Source organism: Patagioenas fasciata, chromosome 1 (genome assembly GCF_037038585.1).
Source record: "Patagioenas fasciata isolate bPatFas1 chromosome 1, bPatFas1.hap1, whole genome shotgun sequence".
NCBI lineage: Eukaryota > Metazoa > Chordata > Aves > Columbiformes > Columbidae > Patagioenas > Patagioenas fasciata.
Window position 1 is genome coordinate 8486150 of NC_092520.1, and position 23579 is coordinate 8509728.

Below are 23579 nucleotides of genomic sequence, written 5' to 3' on the forward strand. Positions count from 1 at the left end.
CACTTGTTCCTTCCCATCTCAACTATTCAGTGGTTCTGTGAACTGAGAGTACATAGAAGTGTATGCACTGGCCTTGAGTTGCTGACATGAGCAAAACAGGAAAACATATCTAGAGTGAAGAAGAGTCAGGCTGGTCACTTCAGTTTGCTGGTGAAGTACAAAGTAAATTAATGTTGTATGTTTTACCTAAAGTAATGAAATTGTTTTGAGATGTTCTGTGGTGGCATTTAAAAAAAAAAAAAAAATCAATGATGTATCAACATCATGATTACCATGTATTTTTTTTTTTGTTCTGTTATTTCTGTCAAAACCTGAATGTATGCTGCAGTATTTATTTGTCTGTGTTTTGATGCTTAGAGAAAGGAAGAACGTGAAACAACTTTCAGTCTACCTTTTAGCAAAGTGATTAGGACAGGAGTCAGATTCTGGAAGGTGTGTGTTTAAGAATGGGGACAATCAATGTGAAGTGTATTCACATTTGGTTTAAAAGTGACCAGGACCTTTTTGTTTGTTTGACTGTTTTTTTGAGAATTTGCACTCATAATCTGGGAGCTCTGGTGTCATCCTATATCTGCTCTTATCCGTGCCATAATGTGTTTTAATCATAGACAATTAAATCCATACTAGATAACCACTTGTTATTAGCCAAAATGAAGCTAGATCAAATTCCGGCAATAAGTACCTGATTGCTAGGCAATTGCTATTACTGCTAAACTAGGTAAAAATCAACTTATGGTGAGATGAACTCAGGCAAGGCACTCTGCACTGTCAGGTTTTTCCTAATAAGAGTGAGATTGTATTTTTTGACTGTGCTCTATCTGCTACTTTTTGGAAATAGGCATCCTCACGCAGAGGGTCTCATTGGTGTTAGGTGGGATCATCTGTTTTTGCTGGACAACTGAGCAGTTTCCAGAACTGAAATACTCTGAAGAGTGCAAAGACTTGATTTTAGGTCAAGATAAACCTGTTGAGTCCCATCTAGAATAAGTTCAAGACTCTGTTAGACTCCAGGGCAACCTTGTCTTGGATGAGTCTCTCATGATGCCCTACTGTGGAAACTCAAGTCATCCTTCCAGTAGTTTTGTAGATACAGCTTTTATTTTGTTTTTCTTTTTTAAACAGGTAGTTTAAATACAATCTGAGCCACGGTCTGTGTTTTGTGTTAGTTGAAGTAGAATGTTGCTTATTTCAGTAAAAGCAAAATATTAACTTCTAATATTGATTTGGTATGAACCTCTGTTTTAATTGGGTGGGCAGATTGCTTTTGGATGGCAAATACAGATATATGGGCAAAACACTGCTTACAGATCTTTACAAAAGCCTTCTGCCCAGAGAAAAATGAATCTCAAATGTCTTAGAAGAGAAAAAATAATGAAGATGAGTGAAGGTCATAGAAGACATTCAATACAGAAGTTATTTGCATGGCTTTCTGTAGATAATTGGCTTTTGAATTTTACTGCCAAAATTCCAGCTAGACATAAATGATTTTATGCCTGTAAAAGTTTTGTAAATTATTTGGCTGTGAGAAGACAAAAATCTCCAACTATTTTCTAAATCCGCACTGGTTACTTTCAATTTGCAGCACAAACAAAATTTGTAACAAAAATGTGTGTATGTATATACTCAAATACCACAGAACATATGGAAACAGGTTCTCCAGGGACTGTATTTGTGCATTTAATTCCCCGATTCCTTCAATTTGTGGGCTGTGAACATGGACACGCACGAAAAATCTGTAATAATGCAACAGCTTGTCAGGACATTGTGTGGACCCACAGCTTGCTGTAGGACAGGAGCTGCAGGGACTCCCCCAGGTCAGGGCTACACGGCCAGGCCTGGTGTCACTGTCCTGGCCAGGGCAGCAAGGACAACCCTGGGGACCAGGCATCTCCATGGGGATGGGACTGGGCCAAGGCCAGGCTGAGATCTCCAATGGATGGTGCAAGCTCAGCAAGGTTCATGTCTACACAGAATAGAGCTGTGGTGGACTTGGAGACTGGTGTCCTCAGACTGGGCTGAAATGGGGTCCTGGGCTGTGGCCCCAAGGTGTGGGGAGTACCTGAAGAAGATTGGAAGGGGCAATCAAGTCTCCTAGTGCCTTCTTAGCCCTGACACTGCTGTCTTCAGCTTGCTGTTCATTGGTAAATTTTCTTGCAAACCACTCCACAAAGAGCAAAGGATTTAGAAGCCAAAAGATATGCAATTGAACTTTCATACACCTTTCACTCTGTGAAACAAATATTTTGTGAAATTCAAAAAATCTAATCCCCTGACAATCTACTAACAGCTGTCAAATGATGTTCAGGAAAAATATATTGTTTTATAAAAGAGAATGGACTGTTAGTACTTAACACAAACTAGTGCCCTCTTCTGCCATGTGAATGTCCTTGATAATTAATATGAGGCTGATTTATTTTAGATTTTTTTTTAATAGTTTATTCAGTTTTCTCACATTCCTTCAGCTTGTTGGCAGTTCCACAGAATGGATTTTCCAGACTAAAATATTTTGTCTTCACCTGCCAAGATCTACAATCACTATTTAAATAAAATAGTTGGGAGGAAAGAATGAGGTAAACAAGGCTGAGTTGACTCTTGCCAACTTTGGAAATCTGAAACAATTGTCACTTCTATCAAACAATTAGATAAATTTACATTAAGGTATCTTTCTTATGTGGTTTACACTAGGTGAGTGTCTAAAGCAGAGACACCGAAGACTGACTGACCAGTCAATCATCAAAAGATGTGCTCTACGCTAGGGGACATTTGCTGAATAAAGGAGGCATTTAACAGTTGTGTAAGCTTTAGTGTTTTTTTTTATTCTGGACAACCTGTTCCTGTGCTTGATCACATCCATGGTAATTTTTTTTCGTGACATCTAATCACATTTCCTTTGCTGCAGCTTGTGTTAATTGGCCCTTGCCTTTTGCTGCATGGCTCTGAAAAGAGTCCAGCTCTGGCTTCTCTGTAACCATCCATTTAAGATGAGGGTCAGCTAGATTTGTCTCTTAAGCCCCTTTCTTGACCTGAAGAAAGCTTTCTTATCCTGTCCATATACATCATGTTCTCCAGCCCCCTGACCATTTTGATGACTCTCCACTGTACTCACTTCAGTTTGTTCATCTCTTAGCCCAAACCAGACAGAATATTTCAGATGTGCTTTCATAATACTCAACGGAAGCGAGAAATCACTTTCCTTAGTGTCCTTTCTACACTTCTACCAATGCAGACCATTATATGATTTACCTTCATTGCTGTAATGGCACACTGCTGACTCCTACTCAATTTGTCCATCAGGACCCTAAGGTCCTTCTCTGCAAGGCTGCTTCCAGCCAGTCAGTCCCCAGCCAGTTCTGTCGCATGGAATTACTCCTTCAACTTCAAAAAGTTTCTGTCAGTGTATTTCTCCACTTGGTCAGGATTCCCATGAGTGACAGGCATTCCTACCAGTAGATCAATAACTCTCTCCAATTTCTGAACTGTGGTTTTTTTTTCTCTATAACCTTCTGATGGACTGACCATTCTGTAGTTCCCCCGATCATCCTCTGATGCTTCTTGAACATGGATGTGATGTTTGCCTTTTTCAGTTATCAAGACTTCTGATACCACAGCCTTTCGAAGATGAGAAAGATCTCTCTACAATGTTGGCAAGCTTCCTAAGCACTTTGGGATGAATCCCATACAGTTCCATGGACTCGTGTGCATCCAATTTATTTAAGTGGTCTCCAGCTTCATATTCCTGTCTTGTAGGTTGCACTTCCACCCCTGGACTTTGGTACTCATTATAGGGACCAGGAAGGCGGGAGAGCAGACATCGCCTATAAGTATTGAGAAAGCTGTCACTTCACAACGGCTTTTCCATGTCTTTGTCACTATGTCCCCACAGTTTTCTTCATCTTCCTTGTGTTGCTGGTATGTCTATAGAAACCTTTCTTGTTACCCTTCATGTCCATCTCCAATTTTATCTTCAGCTGAACTCCACTAGTTCCTTTCTAGAGAATTTAAATAACAAAGAAAACAGAGCTGGGAAAGTATCTTTGCAAATAGCACTATCTGCTCAGATTCACTGTTTCTGAGAAGCACTAAATATTAGAGATTTCAAGTAATAATTTCCCTTTTCTCCCCAAGGACAACTTCAGTAAAAAATTCCGTATTGCATTCACAAGTCAATATATACATGGGCTGAAAGAAATCTGGATCACTGTTGTTGATATATGCTCCTTTTTCCCTGTTGTAATTTTTGCAATCATTATATCTATTTAAGAACATATTTAGAAAAAGCTATTTTGGCATAAAAGCAATTCACTAATCAGTCATTAGTCATGAGAGAACAAAATTATGTTTGATTGAAATGGTAGATGAACGCGCAATCATGTTTTGCTCTGAACTAGTTAAAAATATACTTTCACATTTGTGTGAATTTTTCTTTACATAATTTCAGATTTGCTGTTTAATAAAGACAAATGTTCTGTGCTTGACGGCAGAGAGACAGAAATCCAGGAAAAGTGGAGACTACTCTTCCAGAGTTATCTGCCAATAGCACTGTTTATTTTTCTTGGGACTACCTAGTTAATATTTATTTATTTACTTATTTTTGTGTCCTGAACTATAATTATATATACATTATCAAAGACCTGTAACCATAGCTCTTACCAAGATTGCAAATTTTGCTTTTGTTTTATCTACAGACACTGAGTTCCATCAGTAAGCAATGCATTCTAGAGGAACATTCCTTTTCAGCTATATTTAGTTGTTTACCATATTTATTTCCGTATCTTTCTTTGGTTTTTCTTTGAGACAAGTATTTGTTCTGTTTATGGAATTCAAGTAACATTGAAAAATGTTAAAGTGCCACTTAATAAAGGGAAGTTAGAATGGAAAAGGTATTTTGGGGTCCTCAAAGAAGAATTACAAATATAGAATTTTGAAACATTCGTGACCATATTTCTGAAGGAAAAAAAATTATTCAGCAAGTTTTTGTCTTTTGTTGTTACTGTTGTTTTAATTTCTTTGTCTGTTCATTTTCTGTGAACACTTATGTGAAATCCTTCAGAATAGAAAGTATCTTTTTGAGAACAAAGAATCTTGGTTTACATGTTGGCTTAATTTATTAAGCTAACCAACTCAATTTGTTTCGAATATATATAGTAATAGTATTGTATGTGTTGGTTTGAGACTGTTTTCTATGTATTATGCTTTCAGTATCTCTATTTGTACACACACTCCAGGAAATTAAGGTAATTTATACAATTTTCTAAGAACTCTCTTGCAAGAGATCCCCAAGTATGCAGACTGTTTTTATAAACTTGTTTTATCAATATTCCAGGGGCTGTTCATTTTGTTGTTATTGTTGGTTGCTTGCTTGTTGTTGTAGTTGTGGGGTTTTGTTTGTTTCTTTTTTTGTTTTGTTTTGTTTTCAATATGGTTCTCATCACTAATCTGTCTCTAACGGCTATTGGTCACATAAAGTTGCTGAGGTGTGATCCACTTTAGACTGCATACATTTTGAAGAAAATAGTGACATTCTTGTAGGGTGGAAGAGATGACTTATGAGGGACTATCTAACAAACTGGAAAAACAAAGTAACAAACCATGGGAGCTATACTGATCTTTTCATTTGGAATTAATTACTACTAAGAGGGATAAGGAATGATTTAAAGTAGAACGAGAGAACAGAAATTGTTGAAAACAGTGAGATGGAAGTGGAAAGTAACTCAGCCAAATGATTCTCAGTGTATGAACTATTTGATTGAAGAGCCACTTTTCTTGCTTCGACAAACGATGCATAGCAAAACGAAAACCTTCATTACCTACTTTTCAGTATATGACTCCTCAACCATTCTTTGATATGCTCTGACATCTCATTTAGGATTGTAGACTGCAGTTCTATGAAATCAAAAGTTTGTTGTGGCTTTAGTTTCAAGCTGTTCATTTCTTCTGGCCTTTATTCTTCTAATCCTGCTTACCATCATGTATTACAGAAGCAAAATGACAGAGATTTCTACCAAAAGGAGAAACAGACCAGACTTGTTTGAATTATCTAAATGTAATTTGCTACTTGACAATATATGACATCTCTATTTCCTTCCCAGGCTAATGTGCTTTCTGTGTGATCCGGTTATAGACCAGATTGTTTTCCTAAGATAACAAGTGGTTCCAAAAGAACTTACCTGTTTTGTCACTGAGGATTTACTTTCTTGGATGTTTTTATAAGAATAAAAATAATCCTCAAAAATAAAAGGAAGAGAAGTGTTCTCCTGTCTCACCATGTTTCCTCTTGCTTTAACCAACACAGCTGCAGACGGCTGAGGGACACGGCTGGTCCCTTCACCTGCTGTATCCTGCAGATCTTTCTCCTAAGTGTTGATCTGGGAAGAACATTTAATTTTGCCTTCTCTTCCTAACGCATAGTGGAATCCTAAAGCATCTATGAATAGCAGGTTGCCTTTACATCCACTCATATAGAGAAACTACTTTTTGTCTTAGCCATTAGTTTGGTTTCATTCACATGTACAGTGCTAGCAAGACTATTGCGATTATCTGGTTTGACCTACTGTACAACACAGACTCCAGGATTTTGCCCACCATTCCTGCACTGAGCTCAATAACTTCTAGCTGTACCAAAGCAAAGAGCAATTGGTCCAGGCCCTTGAGGTCGCTTGGTGCAGATATGGCGTAATGTTATAGGTGCTCCAAGAAATGCCAATAGATTGATTTTTCTCTTTGAAGTAATGAAGATAGATATTAGGAAAAAAAAAAATCTATAATATATCAAACCTCTTATGTCTAGAGGAACTGTGTTTATGGATAAAATTCTTTTCAATAGAAAGCCATCAAGGATTCATCTTGCTTCTGTAACGTCTTTTTTTGATTCATGTTCCATCTTTGTCGGATAAATACACAGCACATGGACATGTATGTGATTCCTTTATGAAAACACACTAGCATATTTCTCTTTGGGAAATCTTTTTAGACGCTGCTTTTGACTGAAATTGAATCTCACGGTTGACCAGGTATGGATCGATTCAGATAGGTGGACAAACATCACTGATTTTCATTATTCTTTTAATATTCTATCAGTTGAATTCCAGTCAAATGGCTTTGCTGTTGTTGTGGAAGTTATGTTCGTCACTTTAAACAAGTGATTCTTTTCCAAAGGCTGAAGGAGCTTTGTATCTTGGATTCTCAGTAATATATGCTATAAATCTTGTCTTTTTTTTTTTGGCTGTGCTATGTGATCGCGTCTCTACTTTCCATTCATCTGCAGTGGAATATTACAACTGTCCCTTAATAAGACAGTGCCAGAACTGTGCCAGACTCTTCAAAGATGTGTAATACGAACAAAACACAAATATCTTCATAAGGAAGAAATAATTTTTATTATCTCTTAATAAACTTGACTGAAATTCTTTCAAAATAAATTCAATGAGAAGCAATCAGTTGGAAAGAGGATGCTCTAACAGGCACTGTACTTAAAAAGAGCTTGCTTGAGTTGGCTAATTGGCATTCTTTATTTCCTGAGTGGATTGCCAACATTAGAATGAAAAATACACTACTGCAAAAGTTCTACTTTGTTTATATCGTCCTCTTTCTTTATGTAATGCATGCAGTTCACCTATCTTTACACAATGCGACTCTGTAATAAAAATCCTCATTAATTTATTCTATGGATATCTCCTGTGTGTTCATGGTATACTTTTACTACTTAGGTTACTACTTGAATGGAGACCCAAAGTTGTTGACTTTCCCTTGTAAAATCAAATATCAACCATAGTAAATAGCATGCTGTTTTATTCTAATTTAACAAAAAACAATAGCTTAAGGTACTGAAAATCTTCATGCAGCTGGAGTTGGGCATATGGATTTTAAGTAACTATTACCCATTAACATTTCTTTATATGCTTTTTAATTATGTGCTAAACAATGTTGGAGTATTAGGCTGATGCTGCAGTTCTGAAATGCAATTCCTAAAAATCTGGAAACACAGAATCCAGTCTTAAAAAAGCTGTCTTAAATTTACCAAAGTGTTGTATTAGACCCTGTAAACTGAAGAGTTATTAAAGGGGTTAAAGGTCTTGGACTCAGAAGTGCTTGTCACAAACTACCTGGCCAAATATACTCAAGCAAAGGACTTACGTTTCTTATGGTAGTGGGTGGAAGTTTAAGGTTATATTTAAGCATTTTACGGAAGTCCTGAACTGGCCCTCTCTGTCCTCAAACAGCATGTGGAAAAGAGGTATCGGTAAATATTTTCCACCTGGTGAAAATGATGGTTGCAACAACCCTCCCTGTCCTTTCTGCCCTATCCATTTAATCTATCTTTTCTAAACAGATCTTTTTGCAGTACCTTCTAAATTATTTTGCTTAATGGTTTTATGTGAATCTAGTTTAAGGTGAACCAAAGCACTAAAATAAAGTGCACAGAATTCTCTAGAGGGGAGAACTCCATAAACTATCAGACACCTCTACCTGAAAATAGCAGGTCCTGTAAGGGATATTTCTGTATTGACATGGAAATGCTCTTGTATTTCAGTCTTTCCACCACAATATTATGATTCTTTGTTTTACTTGGATATGAAATTGGTAAATCTGCTGCTCTGTTCTCCACCAGCTTTGACATGATTGACTTTGACTTAATATTCCCAGCTGAGTGTTGTTTTCTTCTGTTGATATAGTTCCCTTCCAACCCCTTGTCATTTTTCTTTTTCATTGTATTTTGATTTCTAAATTATTGTCCTTATGTTAACCCTAGGACATGCAGATAACACTGAGAATGGATATGTTTGTGTTTGCAACTCCTACTGATATTTTTACATAAAAATGTAAAGCTTGAGATTCATCCTTCTATTTAAAGGGTATGGGGATTGTGCTACTTTTAAAGTAAATATTCTCTTAAAGATGATTGACATATTTCCAATAAAACTTCCTTAATGATGAAATATTTAAATAACCATGTTTTGTCACATTTTTCATCTTTTATTGTTTTATTTTTGTCGCTGTCAGCCTGCATCTCTATCTTGTATTGCACACCTGGAGGATGGGAGGAGCAGGCAAACCAGAAATAGAAGCTGAGCTGTTTTATTTCAGATGTGTCCTTCCTGATTCCATATGTTGTGTTTTCATTAAATGAAGTGGGTTTTTTCATTTTACATATGGGATAGTCACTGAAATCCAGCAATTTGCCCAAGATTTCCGAGGTACCCTGTGATAGCAATGACTTGTGCCAGATCACTTGGCTCCTGGCCTAATCTTGGACTAATCACAACCATTCCTTCTAGCCTATGTCACTACTAAGACTATCATTTCTATACAAGCATAATTGCTTTCCATCAAACAAACAAATGAAAAAAATGGTTGCAAAGACATTGCATTTGACTTATTTCAGTAGCCTTGCAATCATATTCGTAGTTGTTCTCATTATTTTTTTTTCTAGAAAATATTTGTAGAAATTTCAGGACCACTAAATAAGCTGATCCATGCCCCATTTATTAATCTTCTTTCATTCTGTATTTTTTATGGTTGCATAACATTGCATTCTTGGTTGGAGGGAAAAATCTGTTACTACATCTAAATCATCTTCACTCATGCTTCTAGCTTCCCTTTCAGAACTCTATTAGTAAATTTTGTTTCCCATATGCACTTTTTGTTTCCCATATGCACATTTTTGCCTGAAGCAAACTATTCTCAGTGTTTATTTTTGGTGTATGTCCAACATTACTGTAATCCAGTTACAGTTATTTGTGCTGGTAGAATATCAGCTAAATCTATGTGCTCCATTTTGTCATGCCTACTTAAAATTTAAAAAAGAAAATTAGTGAGATTTTTCCACAACAGTATCAGGTCAAACACAGTTCACACAGTGTACTGCACAATATTCAGTTTTGCTTTGTGCACCAGTTATTATCAAATTAGGATGATAGTCGGGCATGTGGATTTGAGCCATGTGTTAGTCCAAGTTCATCCAGAAGCGTGTGCCATCCTGTCTAATGCAATGGTTCAATTACAGCTGATGAAATTGCATTATCTTTTGAATTCATCTTTCCATGTTGTCTAGCAATTAGTTGTACACATATACATCCCATTTTCAAGTGTTTTTGTGTAACATAAACAGTGATAAACTATTTTAAAATATATGGAGAGTTAATAATTTATTTAAAGGGATTTTCTAAGTGTGAAACAGCCTAGAAGTGCCAGGTAGATTCAGGGTAAGTTCAATGGTGTCAAATTCATTTGAAAAAATCTTTTGCCACATTCTGAGAAGAGACTATTCCAAATATAGTGTTTTAACAGCGGATGAATACATTTACAGTTAAGAGGATGCCTTTGCAGTTCTGATTGTTCTGGTTGGGGTGTAGTAAGGTTACTAAAAGGTCACCTACTGCTTTAAAATGGGGGGGGAGGGGGGACTATGGGAGTTTGTGATAGACATTTTAGTGCTCTGGTGCAGGTGACTTCACCCAATATTATTAGTGTAGAGATGTGTCTGATCACAGAATGTGTAATTTCTTCCCACTCCCTAAACAAGTTGTAGCAGTTGCTTGCTCTGCTTATTTTTTTGATATCTGTTTTGAGCAGCCCTTTTAAAATTTATATGTGAACTTCTGCAATTAGACAGATTTCTCAAAATAGCTCTGAAAGACATATTTAAACTGTTTGGGTTTTTTTAGATTCTGACTGGCATTTGAGAAAGCTGCATCATCAACATATTCTGGAGTGCACTGAGTAGCTTGCTAGGTGACAGAAAAGATGATGGTCTTAAGCTGATGGACACTGCTAATGTAGGTCTATGATTATGAAATGGAATCTGAATTAAAAAACAGTTAAAAAGTGATGTTAGTTTCATATCCGACAATTTGAATTACATGTTGTCAAAATATATTTCTCCGCTGTTAGAGCAATGTCATAATTTTTAATTAAGAATTACTGCCATGTTGCATTGTTATGTATTTTAGCGAAGTCTAAGCTTTGATGAATTTTAGGTTGGTAATTTAGGAGGAGCTAAATAATTGAATCAAGTCTTTTTGCAACAAAGTATTTGTAAAAATTCATTTACCTCATTTGAAAGTATATTTGCAGATAGTCATAGTTGTCTCCTTGTCTTTGAAATCTTTAAATGTAAATTTGCTTTAGTTTTGGGATGGTAAAACTATGCATATCACATGAATTCTGTTAAATTTTTGTGTACTTAAATCCCAGTTGAACACCAATAGACATAAGGGGATTCTGTCACATCATCCTGTGGGTTTTTTTTTGATTAATTGTGTATTTTCTATGGTTAGATGTACCTTAGACTGGCTTAGGTTAAAAAAATAAAAAAGTATATATAAAAAAATGTAGATACATGAGGTTCCAAGATCCACTGAGCCTTAAGGGGCTAAAACCTCAGTCACCTGAGATTATAACCCTGAATCTCTTTAGATGCTTGAAAGGCTCAGGCGAGATTTCATGTATTTTACGCCCCTGTCACTTCTATGAGAAGAAGGAAAAGGAAATACTTGGAAATTAAGACTGCAGAAAAAAAATAAGGAAAAGACCTTGTATTAGTAAGAAAAATGCAAGAGGGGATTTACAAAGAACTCTGTAGAAAAGGTTGTTGACACTCACTAAGGAATTTGCGAAGAGCGAAAAAAGAGGAGAAAATGATACATCAATCGTAATCTTGAAGACCATAGGCACAAATACATATTTTATATATATATATATATTCTATATACAAACTTCTGAAGATTTGTTAATTTGTTGAATGATCTTTTCTAAGTTGCTTTATTTTTAAATTCAACCTCTTGCTCTTTTTGCATTATGTTTATGTACATTAGTACATACCAAAGTCTACAGTACAGTTTAGCATTTAGGACAGATAACATTCTTCCTGAACTTGTCATCTGCATCTTCTGATGCAATTTTGTTGACAAGGTCTTTTCAGGCACGCAGGGAAAAAACAAAACAAAACAAAACAAAACAACACTCCCATGTCTGGTTTGATCATTGGCAAAGGGGTATCTTTTTCAGTAGTTTGTCTAGATGCTATTTCCACAAGAAAGCACTTCGGTTGTAAAGCTCGTACATGTAAATCTGCTTCAGCAGGGTGCCTGCAAGTTGTGTCAGGGTCAGCTAGAAAAAGACTCAATCTTCCTGAAAATTGCAAGAGGGTTTTTTTTCATTTGGTCTGGGGTTTTGTTTGGTTTGTTTTGGTTTTTATTTTCCTTTTTCTCCCGTGGTTTGTCATCCAGAAGGGGATGCAGGCGCGCGTCCCAGCCACGCAGAGCATTGATTGCTTCTGCCTGCAGCGGGGATGCTGTCAAGTCGCCGCGCGAGTGGAGCCCGGTATTGACAGCGAGCTGCTGGCCAGCAGCTCCTGCTGCGCCCGCTCCCGCCATGCCCTGCCGCTGACTGCTGCCAAGGGGGCTGGAGAGGCCCCGCAGAAGGACCTCACCACCGCCAGGAGAAGCATTTCCATGCAAACTGGCCAAAGGGAGCCCTGGGTGCGCCATGCACGCACACCTTCCCAAGCAGCACAGCTGCGGCAGGGAGTCCAAGGCGTCGGACGCCGGCAAGAAGGTGCCTCCCGGAGCGAGGGATGCCCATTGCGCCTGTCCTTGGCACCAGCATCCTCCGGGGCTCCAGTATGGCTCTCAGGCGCTTCCCTCTTGGGGACCTGGGGGTGCCAACCAGAGCAGGAGCAAGTTTGTCCCTTTGTGGGACACTGTGCGGAAGAGCCCCCAACAATCCCCGGCCAAGCCCCAGGGCAACCCCGGGGAGCGGTGGTCAGAGTGCGCCTGTGCCCACGGCTGGTCCCCCCCAGCGCAGGTGAGCCCGTTCTTCACTCGACAGGAGACTTAGAGGATGCTCCAGGGAAAGAAAGTGAGGTTTGGTGATGTCGGCAACTTTTCGTGCTGTGTCTTGATTTATGTTTAGAGGTGTCTTCTGAAAAAAATTATGTGCAAGGGTGAGCTGTGGGTTGGTAATATCTGAGTATCAGTTCTCTGTGTCCTGTGGAAACCTGTGGGATCCTCTTGGAAGGGTTTTCTTGCTAAAATGTGGTGTTTTTTTTTTTTATCTCCAGTTTCTACAGACTTTGTATTCTGTTGTGTTCTGTAAAGAAATGTAGTCTTTAACCCCCTGGATTTTGCCTGTTTGTGTAAATAGTTTGTTTTCCAATATTGTGCGAAGTTAATAAGGATATTTTAAATAGAGAACATTGAGGGGGGGGTGGATTTATTAATAAGAGAAAGTGTGAGTTGGTTTTCCTCTTTTGAACTTCAAATGTAACTGAAATCTTTAATAAACAAAAACTAGCTGCTTGGCTTTCACAAATCTATAGATTTTTATTTAATGGCATGGTAGTGTGTTTTAAAATATAAAGCACCTGAGGTCTAGGATGTGTACAGATACCTGTAAGCAATTAGACTGAGAAATACATACCAGATAAGCCAGCACTGTGAAACAGAAATCGCAGGGACACCCATATGATGCTTAATATTAAAAAGCATTAACACTTCCTCCACTGATGCATGTTTTAATTTATCCCTTAGAAAACATTAAACTCATTCAAAAGCTCTGTATTATGCCAACATCAAATCCTTTTGTCATAATTCCACACTAAAAAAAGCCGAATTTAATGTTGAAATAGGTTTTTGAGATATATGTCTACTTACTGAAAGAGCATACACTCGAGTTTAACTAACCTTAGCCCACACTGAACATGTGCACTCTCTCTAGAGATTAAATCAATTCTTTGATGGAAATGGTTTTAATATATTTTCACTGAACAGAAAAGCAATAAGGCAAAGGATTGTCAGATAGTGTAGCTGCACTTTATCTAGTCTTATGGCCTAAAAAAGTGATTTTCTGTTGAGTGAATGTGATTGCCATATATAAAAAGCTTCACTTTTGCCTCAAATCTATTCTCACATGGAACAACTGAGCTTTCTGATAAATTTTGGGGTGACTGAAATGTTGCATGTGACTATAGTAAATGCTATACATTTTCTTTCATATACAGAGAATGTATGATTATTTATGCCTGAATAAAGCCGATGTTAATATATAAAACATAGAACTTGACTTTGTTCTAATTTTAATTAGAAAAAGCTCCAAACATTATTTTTGGCTCTGAAGAATTTTGATTTGGAAAGAGCTTGAAGAAAAAAAAATACTGTAAGAGAGAGAGCTCTTTGGTTTTCAAAGGTATAAAATTTATAAAGAAAAAAATTGAGTGATTTAAGAAAAAAAAAATATTAAAGGCCAGTTCTAAGACTACTTCAGTATCTAAGTTACAGATGCATAGTAAAGGTCCTTCAGTATTTCCAGTGCCTTTCTAATCACATCCACTTGTGTTCAGATAATGCCAAATTGTTCAGGTGTATGTGCTTTTTAAAATTTTGCAATTTGCAATGTAAACTTTCTTCACTTTCTTAATGCCAACTGCTTTATTCTGTTTAGGAATGTTCCTTTCTTGGATTTAACCTATAATGAATCAATTTACCACCAATCAAACTGATGTTCTGTGACTACAGATGGACTGATATACTTACTTTGGCAAATACTTGGTGGCTTTTATGTCATAGACTTTTGAGGTATATTGTTTCAAATAATAATATCTTTTTTTCTCTGTGCAAAGAAAGCTTTGTGCAAGCTATGGGAAGAAAGGAAAGATTCTATGTGCATGTACGTGTTGTTGTATGTATGTACATTTAGACAATCATTTTATCACTTATATTGCATACATGCAATATGTGAAAATATAATGAAGATACCCTTAATAATTGCCCTTTCTTTGGGGATACAAGTTGAAGTCAGTGATGTTTCAAGAGGGCTATATTGGCTGAGAAAACTGCTATCTTTCTTGTCAAAATAAGGAGCAGTAATGAAATAGTTATATTTGCTGGCCTAAAAAAAAAGGAAAATTTATTTGAAATTTCCAACTTATGTGTGAATGAGATAATAAATAAGCTACAGACAGCTTCAAAGGCGGAGGTTTTTTCTATAAGTTCTGAGCATATTTTTCTTCTGCTTGACATTTTTGGGAGACACTACCTTCTTCAAGAGTAGGAAAGGGCATGTAGCAACAGGACAAGGGGTAATGGTTTCAAACTGAAAGAGGGGAGATTTAGATCAGATTTAAGGAAGAAATTCTTCCCCCTGAGGGTGGTGACACTGGGACAGGCTGCCCAGGGAAGCTGTGGATGCCCCATCCCTGGGAGTGTTCAAGGCCAGGCTGGATGGGGCTCTGAGCAACCTGGTCTGGGTGAAGATGTCCCTGCCCATGGCAGGGGTTGGACTGGATGATGTTTAAGGTCCCTTCCAACCCAAACCATTCTATGATTCTGTGAAAGACACATATCACGTTGAAAAAACTGCTTCTTGATTAGTACTACAGTACCAAATTTAATGCATGAGTCCTTAATTCCTGGAGTGTGTACTACATAGCTGTTACTAACGTACAGTTTATTATCCTGATCCTGCTAAAAGTATTGATTTTTATTGCTGAGGACAGGGCTTCATTTTATTTACCAGTTCCTCCTTCTTTAGTTACGTCAGAGCAAATAATAGCTTTCTAGTATTATTGATATTTTAACTGTTCTAGAAATTCTACTTTACTAGCTTGCATGTTTGTGTTTACTTGTAGTTTCATGTTGAGCTGTGAGTAGAAAAATGCTGTCGATTTATCCAACCAGAAATTCATTTGGAATTGCAAGCAAAAACCTTCTTAATTTTGAAAGTGAGTTGAAATTTGATTTCAAGACCTAATTTGTTTCTTACTTCCAGTCCTTTTTGACAAAGTCATTTACAGTTCTGCTTCCTTTAAGAAAGGAAGTTAGTAGGCAAATTTTATAGGTCCCTCTTGCCTGGAAATACTTCTTGCTTCTCTGTGGTGCACTGGCTAGCTCGGTCATTGTTCGCATGCTGGAGTCACGGAATTTGTGTAGTTCATTAGGAGATCTAATATCTAAGGCTCTAGTGTTGTGCTAACTGTGAGAGCTCTGAGCAAAGTGAGGGGAGGGGATGTGAAATGGAGCCAAGGCGGTGATCTGGACTTTTCCGTGGGTCATCTTAACATTGAATGTAGCCTGTAACATTGGACACACTTTCACTTTTTGCGCATATAGACTGCTGTCACATGTAATCTACTGATCAGACAGATTAGAAATGTATGGTGACACGTGTAGCTGAAGGTGTGCAATGAACAGCTATTATTTGTGCAGAAGGGATTGAAGAATAGGAATCTGTGCTGCCCTGATTACAGGTTGAAGAGGTAATTGCAGACACTGAGCTGTTGTGCTTGTTTTAAGAAGTCCAAGGTATAAATTTTACTTCTAAACACTTTTCAAATATGTAACTGCATGGTTTCAGATTCCTAGAGCTCAGTATTGTTAAACAGGAAAGAAGAGGCAGAAGTGCATTCCCATCCTTGGCTGTTTCCCAGTTCAGAAGACACTTTAATTCAGCTAGCTCTATTTGCTATTAAATTTTTAACCCTTCTGCTTCAAAATATTCCCAAGGAAAAGCATCTAGTCTCAGATAGTTTCCTGGATGTGTTATCTGCCAAAATGCATATATGTGTTTGGTTTCAAAAACTTACGTAAAAGTGTAGATTTTCACATATATTTTAAATAGTTCAATGTCATTGTGAGCTTTGATGACTGTTTTGGTTGTTTGGTTTTTTTTCCAAAAATATCAGAAGAGATTTTTTTACTGTCAATCTATTTTAAGATAAATACCACCACTGAGCTCTTTTGTCACCCAGTGGAGAGGCTTGCAAGTTAACCCCAGTTTGTAGATGCGACATGACTTGAAAAAGACAGTGAGCAGCCCAATTCTGAAGTACGAGCTGAGAATGGTCTTTAGACATTGAAGGCCTTTGGTGCTAGTGCAGAAATTTCAGTACATTGTTTGAGAGCTCTTTGAGTGGCGAGGTGAGGTGAGAGCTTGCTCAGAGGCATTCCACTACGGAACTGAGCAGGAGGTCTATTCCAAGAGACATCGTCTCTCCTAACTGTATAAAGAAATGATTTGTCATGAGTTTTGGTTTTGAAAGCTCAGATAACTCCATTCAGGTTCACAGATTCCTGTGTGTAACCAGCTATTCTTCTGTCAAGTCACTCCCAGCAATGAAGGTAAATCGAGCTACTTTAGTTAGCTAAGGGAGATCTTTTCTCTCTGATTTATTATGTTCAAGTGCCAGTAAAATAGCAGTTAAAGGAAAGCCAAATAATGCTGTTCATTTGTTTTTTGACTTTTTTTTTTAATCTTCAAGGTTATTGAGAGCTAGATGTCACAAGTCAAGAGTTAAATATTTGATGTAACTCTGATACTGTTCAGATAAAATAGAGATGAGTTCCTGGGTAATTTTTAATGGAGAAAGCAGTACATACCGCATTCTCAGGCTGGTATGTTCTTATCAGTGGATTTAGGTGATAACTCGTAAGTTTTAGGAAGTTACGTCTTGATTCAGCATCTTACTTTGCATGGATCATTGTTCTGCATTCGCAGAAGTAAGCTCATTTGTACGTCCTTTAAGGGACAGCTGCACAGATTGCTGACAATGTTTCAGAACAGAAATACAAAAGCTTTTAGCGTGTTCTTTTGCAAGATGAGTAGTATTGTTCTACCGATTCCTGTACCCAGTCCCACTGACTGACAGAGGACTTTGAGAAGTCCAGCATTCTGGGTGACGTTCCTATCTGACACTCTCCCAGGACAAATGCTTAGAAAACTTGATGCTTTTACATTCCTGTTTAACCTAATGCTTCTACCAAAAGCAGGAAAGAATTAATACTGAATTCATAGCATTTAGGTTATGTTTGGCAGAAAAAGGAGGTCAAAGATTGGCAGTGGTGGCCTTTGAGTCCCCTGTTGGTGATGTAGGGAATGTTCCCACTCAGAAGTAACATGAAACGTTGCATGTTATTTGTTGGCGAATACGGTCTCCTTAAAGACTGTTCATGTGATTCGGGTTTGAAAGATGGACATGGTGTGTCATGAAAAGACCTGAAACTAAACATGCTTAGACACATTGGGACTTTCTCTATAACATAAACTTTTAAATTTATTTATATATTCTTTTTTCAAAGTGGTAAGGAAAAAAGAAGAAAAAAAAGAGAAAGAAAACCCCAGTGCCAGTTATGGGGTTTTGTGCTCTGTTACTCAGGAGCCTGGAGATATGTCATTCATTACAGATTTTCCACGGTGTCTCAGGGGGGCATTCAACCACATCTGCTTGGATTGATAACATGGCATTGCTTTACAATGACCATTGGGGTCAAAAGAAAACTGGATAGTATTTTCTTTTGTTGTATAATATTTTGTCTATTTCTATTAATGTATCAGGTCTTTCATCAGTGTTAATATTTTTGATAATACATAAATTTAAGTGGCAGCAAAGACAATTGAGAAATAACCATAGTTACACAGTTCATGAAAGTATTTGCGTGTGAGATATTCTATATATTCTCCCATAAATACTGAAAAGGATGAATGCATGCCATGTACTGTACTAACCAATGTTGTAGTGATTTATAGTTTATCTACACAAATTTTGGCTCCTGCTGCTTGTTCAGTCATAAATATGTTAATGCTTAATTTGCATGATTTGTTGCACCATATTTAGATTTGCATTTAATTAATCCCATGTTTCAAAGCTTCTCCTCCTAGATGCCTCAAGAAGCCAAGAACATTTTCTCCCCTTGACATATAATTTGGCTTCTGGGATTTTCAGGAGGGATTTAAGAGGGCATGGGAAGGGAATAGTAGAATTTGGAAGGGGTTTTTTTGTAGCATTGGTAATTGGCCACAACTGCACAAGTGCTGTGATAGTCCTGCTATTGAGAAATTTATCTAATAGTTGGCGCGAGTATTCACCTGTGAATAAACTGTTCATCATATTTGAGAACAGAATGGCATTTCCCTAGTGTCAGACTGGCAGAGGCCAAAGGGATTCAACTCGCTTTAAAACAAAAAATTAAAAAAAATAAAAATACATATATATATTTATCTACATTCTGCCATGTAACCCACATCTATGAATATCCTGGAATTTTCACTTAACAAGCTCTTTACCATCACGGGAACTTACAACACAGGAAAGTCTTTGATCTTGTCCTCTATTACTCTGGTGGTACATGACACACAAGAGGATTTTAGTATTCAGGTCTCTTACACTGACTCGTGAGGTTGTAGGCTGCTGGAACTTTTTTGTGGCATGTCAACAGGACTGATAGACTGAACACTCCCTGGACTAAAGGGAATTAAAACAACAACAACAATCAGTTTGCCTTATGGTTTGCCTAAGGAATAAGACTTGCTACCCTAGTTGTGCTTTCTGTCACGTGTTCCGCTACGTTTAAATTGGGCATGCAAAGATACAAAAGCTTTATAGAATCTCAACAAGATGGTTTCGGTCTAATCAAAACAAAATAAACGAGGAATGGTGCATGACAGTCTATAGCTGGATGCTGAGCAATGTCTAAGATTGACATAGGATTTGCCTCAGCTATTTTGACACAACTTGAAGACACAACCTGAAAACCTATTTCTGTTTTGCAAACGGCTGTCTCTACTGTTCTGGGCTATTTGAATAAACTGTGAAAATGTCAGAGTTCCCTATTAAAAAAAAAAAAAACAAAAACCAAACAAAAAACCTGAAGGGAGTTTCTGGTTGTAGCAAAGATAGGATTTACAGAATTTACCGATTTAGCGCTCTGTTTCCTCCTGTCTGCATGTGGAGTTTGGATAAAAGATAATAAAAATAAAGCCAAAAAGGCCAAAAAAGATTTATGGATTAAATGACTTTGCTTTTAAGAACTGTGTTTTGTTTGAAATAAGGCATAGATAGAGTTTATAAATTAAATAACATGTATTCATTTACCTTTTGGTATAAGTATTTTTTTAATAAATAACTGCAGTTAATCAGATGAATCGGCTCAATGGTCACCTAATTTCGAAAAACTCCCATTGTTTTGAGAGTTAGAAATACAGGGATCAAAAAGGACTCCTTTATGTATTCAAAATAGAGGTTCTGTAATATCTAAATGGAACATCAGTAAAACAAACAAAGTGATCCTTTTTGTAAATTCCAGTTCTGGTATAAGCTTTCTTTTAAGTCACAGGAGCCAGTTATGAATGCAGTACAAAATCCAATTTAGCAAAATAGCATCTGGTTTTCATTTAGATATATTGTACTTTTAATGAAGTTTTACCTTTCTGATTAAGTATTTGTACAAGGAGAAGCAGGTTACTTCAGCAGCTGAGATTGCTCATATAATTGGTCAAACAGAACATCAGACAAATGATTTTCATCATGCATTTCAAATAAGAGCAGAATGGAGCAGTGTCACAGTCTTCCAGTTACTGACTTCTTAGAGCAGCTACGCTGGACTCAGATACAAAGGCAGTTAACAGAGGCTCTTAAAACTCCTTCTTTACATTTCTTTTTCTTTTAAATTCTGATAAACACCTCCTCCATATTGAACTAGTATTTGTTGCATTAATGATCACAGAAACTTGCTATTTATCCATGTGCTGGTTTGTCCAAGTTTTTATGTTGCAGTCATCACTCGCCTGGTAGCTGAGCACATTAAATATTTATTGAAAATGTAGGAGCTAAGCTCTGGTTTTACTTTTCTTCATTCTGTAGGGTCTGTTTTGTGAAATATGTGATTCTGACAGCTTCGTGAAAGTTGCATTCCACTTAGGAGTGGCTGCCAGAGGAGTGGGGTTGTGGCCCTACACTTTGCTTCCTTGTGCTGGTTGGTATGATTGTGTATGGAGCTCAGAGAACTGATATACCAGAAAGTTAAACCAAAAAAAAGAAAAAAGGCATTTGAGAGACCTATTTCATGGCCCAGCGTGATGCCCATGAGCACAGCTTCTAGCACCAGCACAAGGTTGAGAGAAGAAGAGTGTGACAGGGGACATGTCCCGAGAGATAGCGCATAGCTGTATCTTTCCAGGGCAGTGATGCTGAATGTGCCATCTGATGTGTGTGGTTTGGTTTTGACAACACAATAGCACTCGGGGGCCTCCCTGTGCTAAGTGCAGAAACTTGTATCAAGCTTTTTGCTACCTCCAAGAACTCAAAAAAAAAATGTTTCACGTGGGGAATGGAGAGTTTTGGGGACACCTTGTTCTCTTTCCCTTTCTATTCTCACACCTTGTGAGACACACCTTTGTTCTCTCAAAATCTGTCCATCTTGCAGTCGTCAGTGTAGAAATCACGTACCACAGGTCAGTTGTTACAATTGAATTTAGCCCTGTGAGACTGTGCTCAGACAAGCAGACTCATACAGGCAAATAACATTTTGCAAGAAGAACCAAATATTCTTATCCAGGTATTCAATAAGAAGGCAGTAAAAAACCAACCAACCAACCAAACAACCAACCAAACAACCAAACAACCAACCAAACAAAACCAAAACAGAGTCCTGGTCTCACATTCTTTCTGGGGCTGATGCTGTCTTCACATTTGCTACCATTTTCTGAATGGTCTTAGATCTTTGTACACCACCAGCTTGCTTAAGCATAAATTTTGAGACAAGTGCTTTAAATCTGTAGAAAAGATCTTTTGTTTTGTTTTCACAGAATCACAGATTGGTTGGGGTTGGAAGGGACCTCTGGAGATCATCCAGTCCAACCCAACTGCTAAAGCAGGTTCACCAGAGCAGATCACACAGGAATGTGTCCAGGAGGGTTCTGAATGTCTCCGAGAAGGAGACTGCACAAACTCTCTGGGCAGCCTGGTCCAGGGCTCTGGCACCTCAAAGTAAAGAAGTTTCTCCTCATATTCAGATGGAACCTCCTGTGCTTCAGTCTGTGCCCATTACCCTTCCTCCTGTCATTGGGCACCACTGAAAAGAATCCACCCTTGAGATATTTATAAACATTGATGAGATCCCTTCTCATCTTCTCTTCTCCAGGCTGAATGGACCCAGATCTCTCAATCTCTCTTCCTATGAGAGATGCTCCAGACCCCTAATCATCTTTGTAGCCGACCACTGTACTCCTTCCAGTAATTCCTTGTCCTTCTTAATGTGGGGAGCTCAAAACTGGACCCAGTATTCCAGATGAGGCCTCACCAGGGCAGAGTAAAGGGGGAGGAACAACTTACCTCTACCTCCTGGTCACACTCTTTTGAATGCACCCCAGGTACTGTTGGCCTTCTTGGCCACAAGGGCACATTGTTGACTCATGATCAACCTGTTGTCAACCAGAACTCCCAAGTCTGAATGGCAGCACAGCCTTCTGGTGTGTCAGCCCTTCCTTCCAGTTTCGTATCATCAGCAAACTTGCTGAGGGTGCACTCAGTCTCTTCATCCAGGTCATTGATGAACAGGTTGAACAGGACTGGGCCTAGTACTGACGCAAGGGGAACCCCACTAACTCAGACCTTCAACCAGACTCTGCACCATTGATCACAGCCCTCTGAGCTCTGCCATCCAGCCAGTTCATATTCCATCTCACCCTGCATTCATTCAGCCCGCACTTCCTGAGCTTGCCTATGAGGATTTGTGGGTGACAGTGTCAAAAACCTTGCTGAAGTCAAGTTAGACAACATTCACTGCTCTTCACTCATCTACCCAGACAGTCATACCATCATAGAAGGCTATCAACTTGTTCAAACATGATTTCCCTTTGGTGACCCCATGATGACTGTTCCTGGTCACCTTCTTTTCCTCCACATGCTTGGAGATGATGTCCAGAATGAGCTGTTCCATCAACTTTCCAGATATGGAGGTGAGGCTGACAGTTTTCCAACAGTTTACTTATAAAACACAACTTTTTAATGCAATGTTAGTAAGACACAGTTTAAAAGCAAAAACAGAAAAACACCAAACAACCAGAGTTATTAAAACTTACACTAGGTAGTACTGAAATATCCGTCTTCCATTAATACAGCTATGTCTTAGCTGGCTGCTTTTTCTGCTCTATCAGTAAAATATCTCACTCTTATGAAATATTTTCTGGTTTTTAATTGTGTGTATAAAAATGGAAAGAAGAGTAACATTGAGTATGCTCATTCATAGTGTAAAAAGCTTCATACATTTATCTTTTAATACATATAATGTTTTAATACATTTATAGGTAAATGATGTTTTATGCAGCTATGCACAAACCGAAGCAGGACAGATATTCAGGACACATCATCTAATGATGGGTAAAGCAAGGATTTTTTAAAAATTGATAGGATATGGAGTTATTTAATAATAAAAGATCTAAATGATTCGGCCATCCTCAGTTTTCTTCATTAGACATGTATATCTCTGACTTATCAGAACTTAGTACAGCTCTTGGTTTCAGACTTGGAGGTTTTATGGCACTTTTTTCCAACACACAGAAAAAACATGTGTGGAACGAAAACCAAACTGCTTTAGAATTCTTAAAGCATGAAAATGAAATTCAGGTTTCGTTGCAGCTGATTACTATTTTTCAGACTATCCATCCTGCTGATGTTAATGCATTTGTACATGAAATACATGAAAACTTTTGCAGCAATGTTATTTGTTCAGTTATGAAGAACCTTATATCCTCAGTACCTATTGATTTAATTTTTTGGGAACTGCTTCTTAGCATTGCATATTCAGAGC

The 23579-nt window shown here is 37.7% G+C and overlaps 1 protein-coding gene across 28 annotated transcripts in view; it reads left to right on the forward strand.

The window, feature by feature from the left end:
• Nucleotides 1-23579, forward strand: part of DLG2 (discs large MAGUK scaffold protein 2) — a 1047967-nt gene that overhangs the window by 584581 nt on the left and 439807 nt on the right. For 3 of the 28 annotated variants that reach the window (XM_071799255.1, XM_071799319.1, XM_071799556.1), the window contains exon 1: nucleotides 12440-12804. The exons of 23 other annotated variants lie outside the window; for them this stretch is intronic. In XM_071799255.1, the coding sequence (XP_071655356.1) occupies nucleotides 12487-12804 (318 nt within the window). In that variant the 5' untranslated portion in view covers nucleotides 12440-12486. Of the gene's footprint in view, nucleotides 1-12439; nucleotides 12805-23579 lie in introns of those variants that run through there. 2 more of the 28 variants (XM_071799445.1, XM_071799620.1) reach the window with 1 other exon arrangement.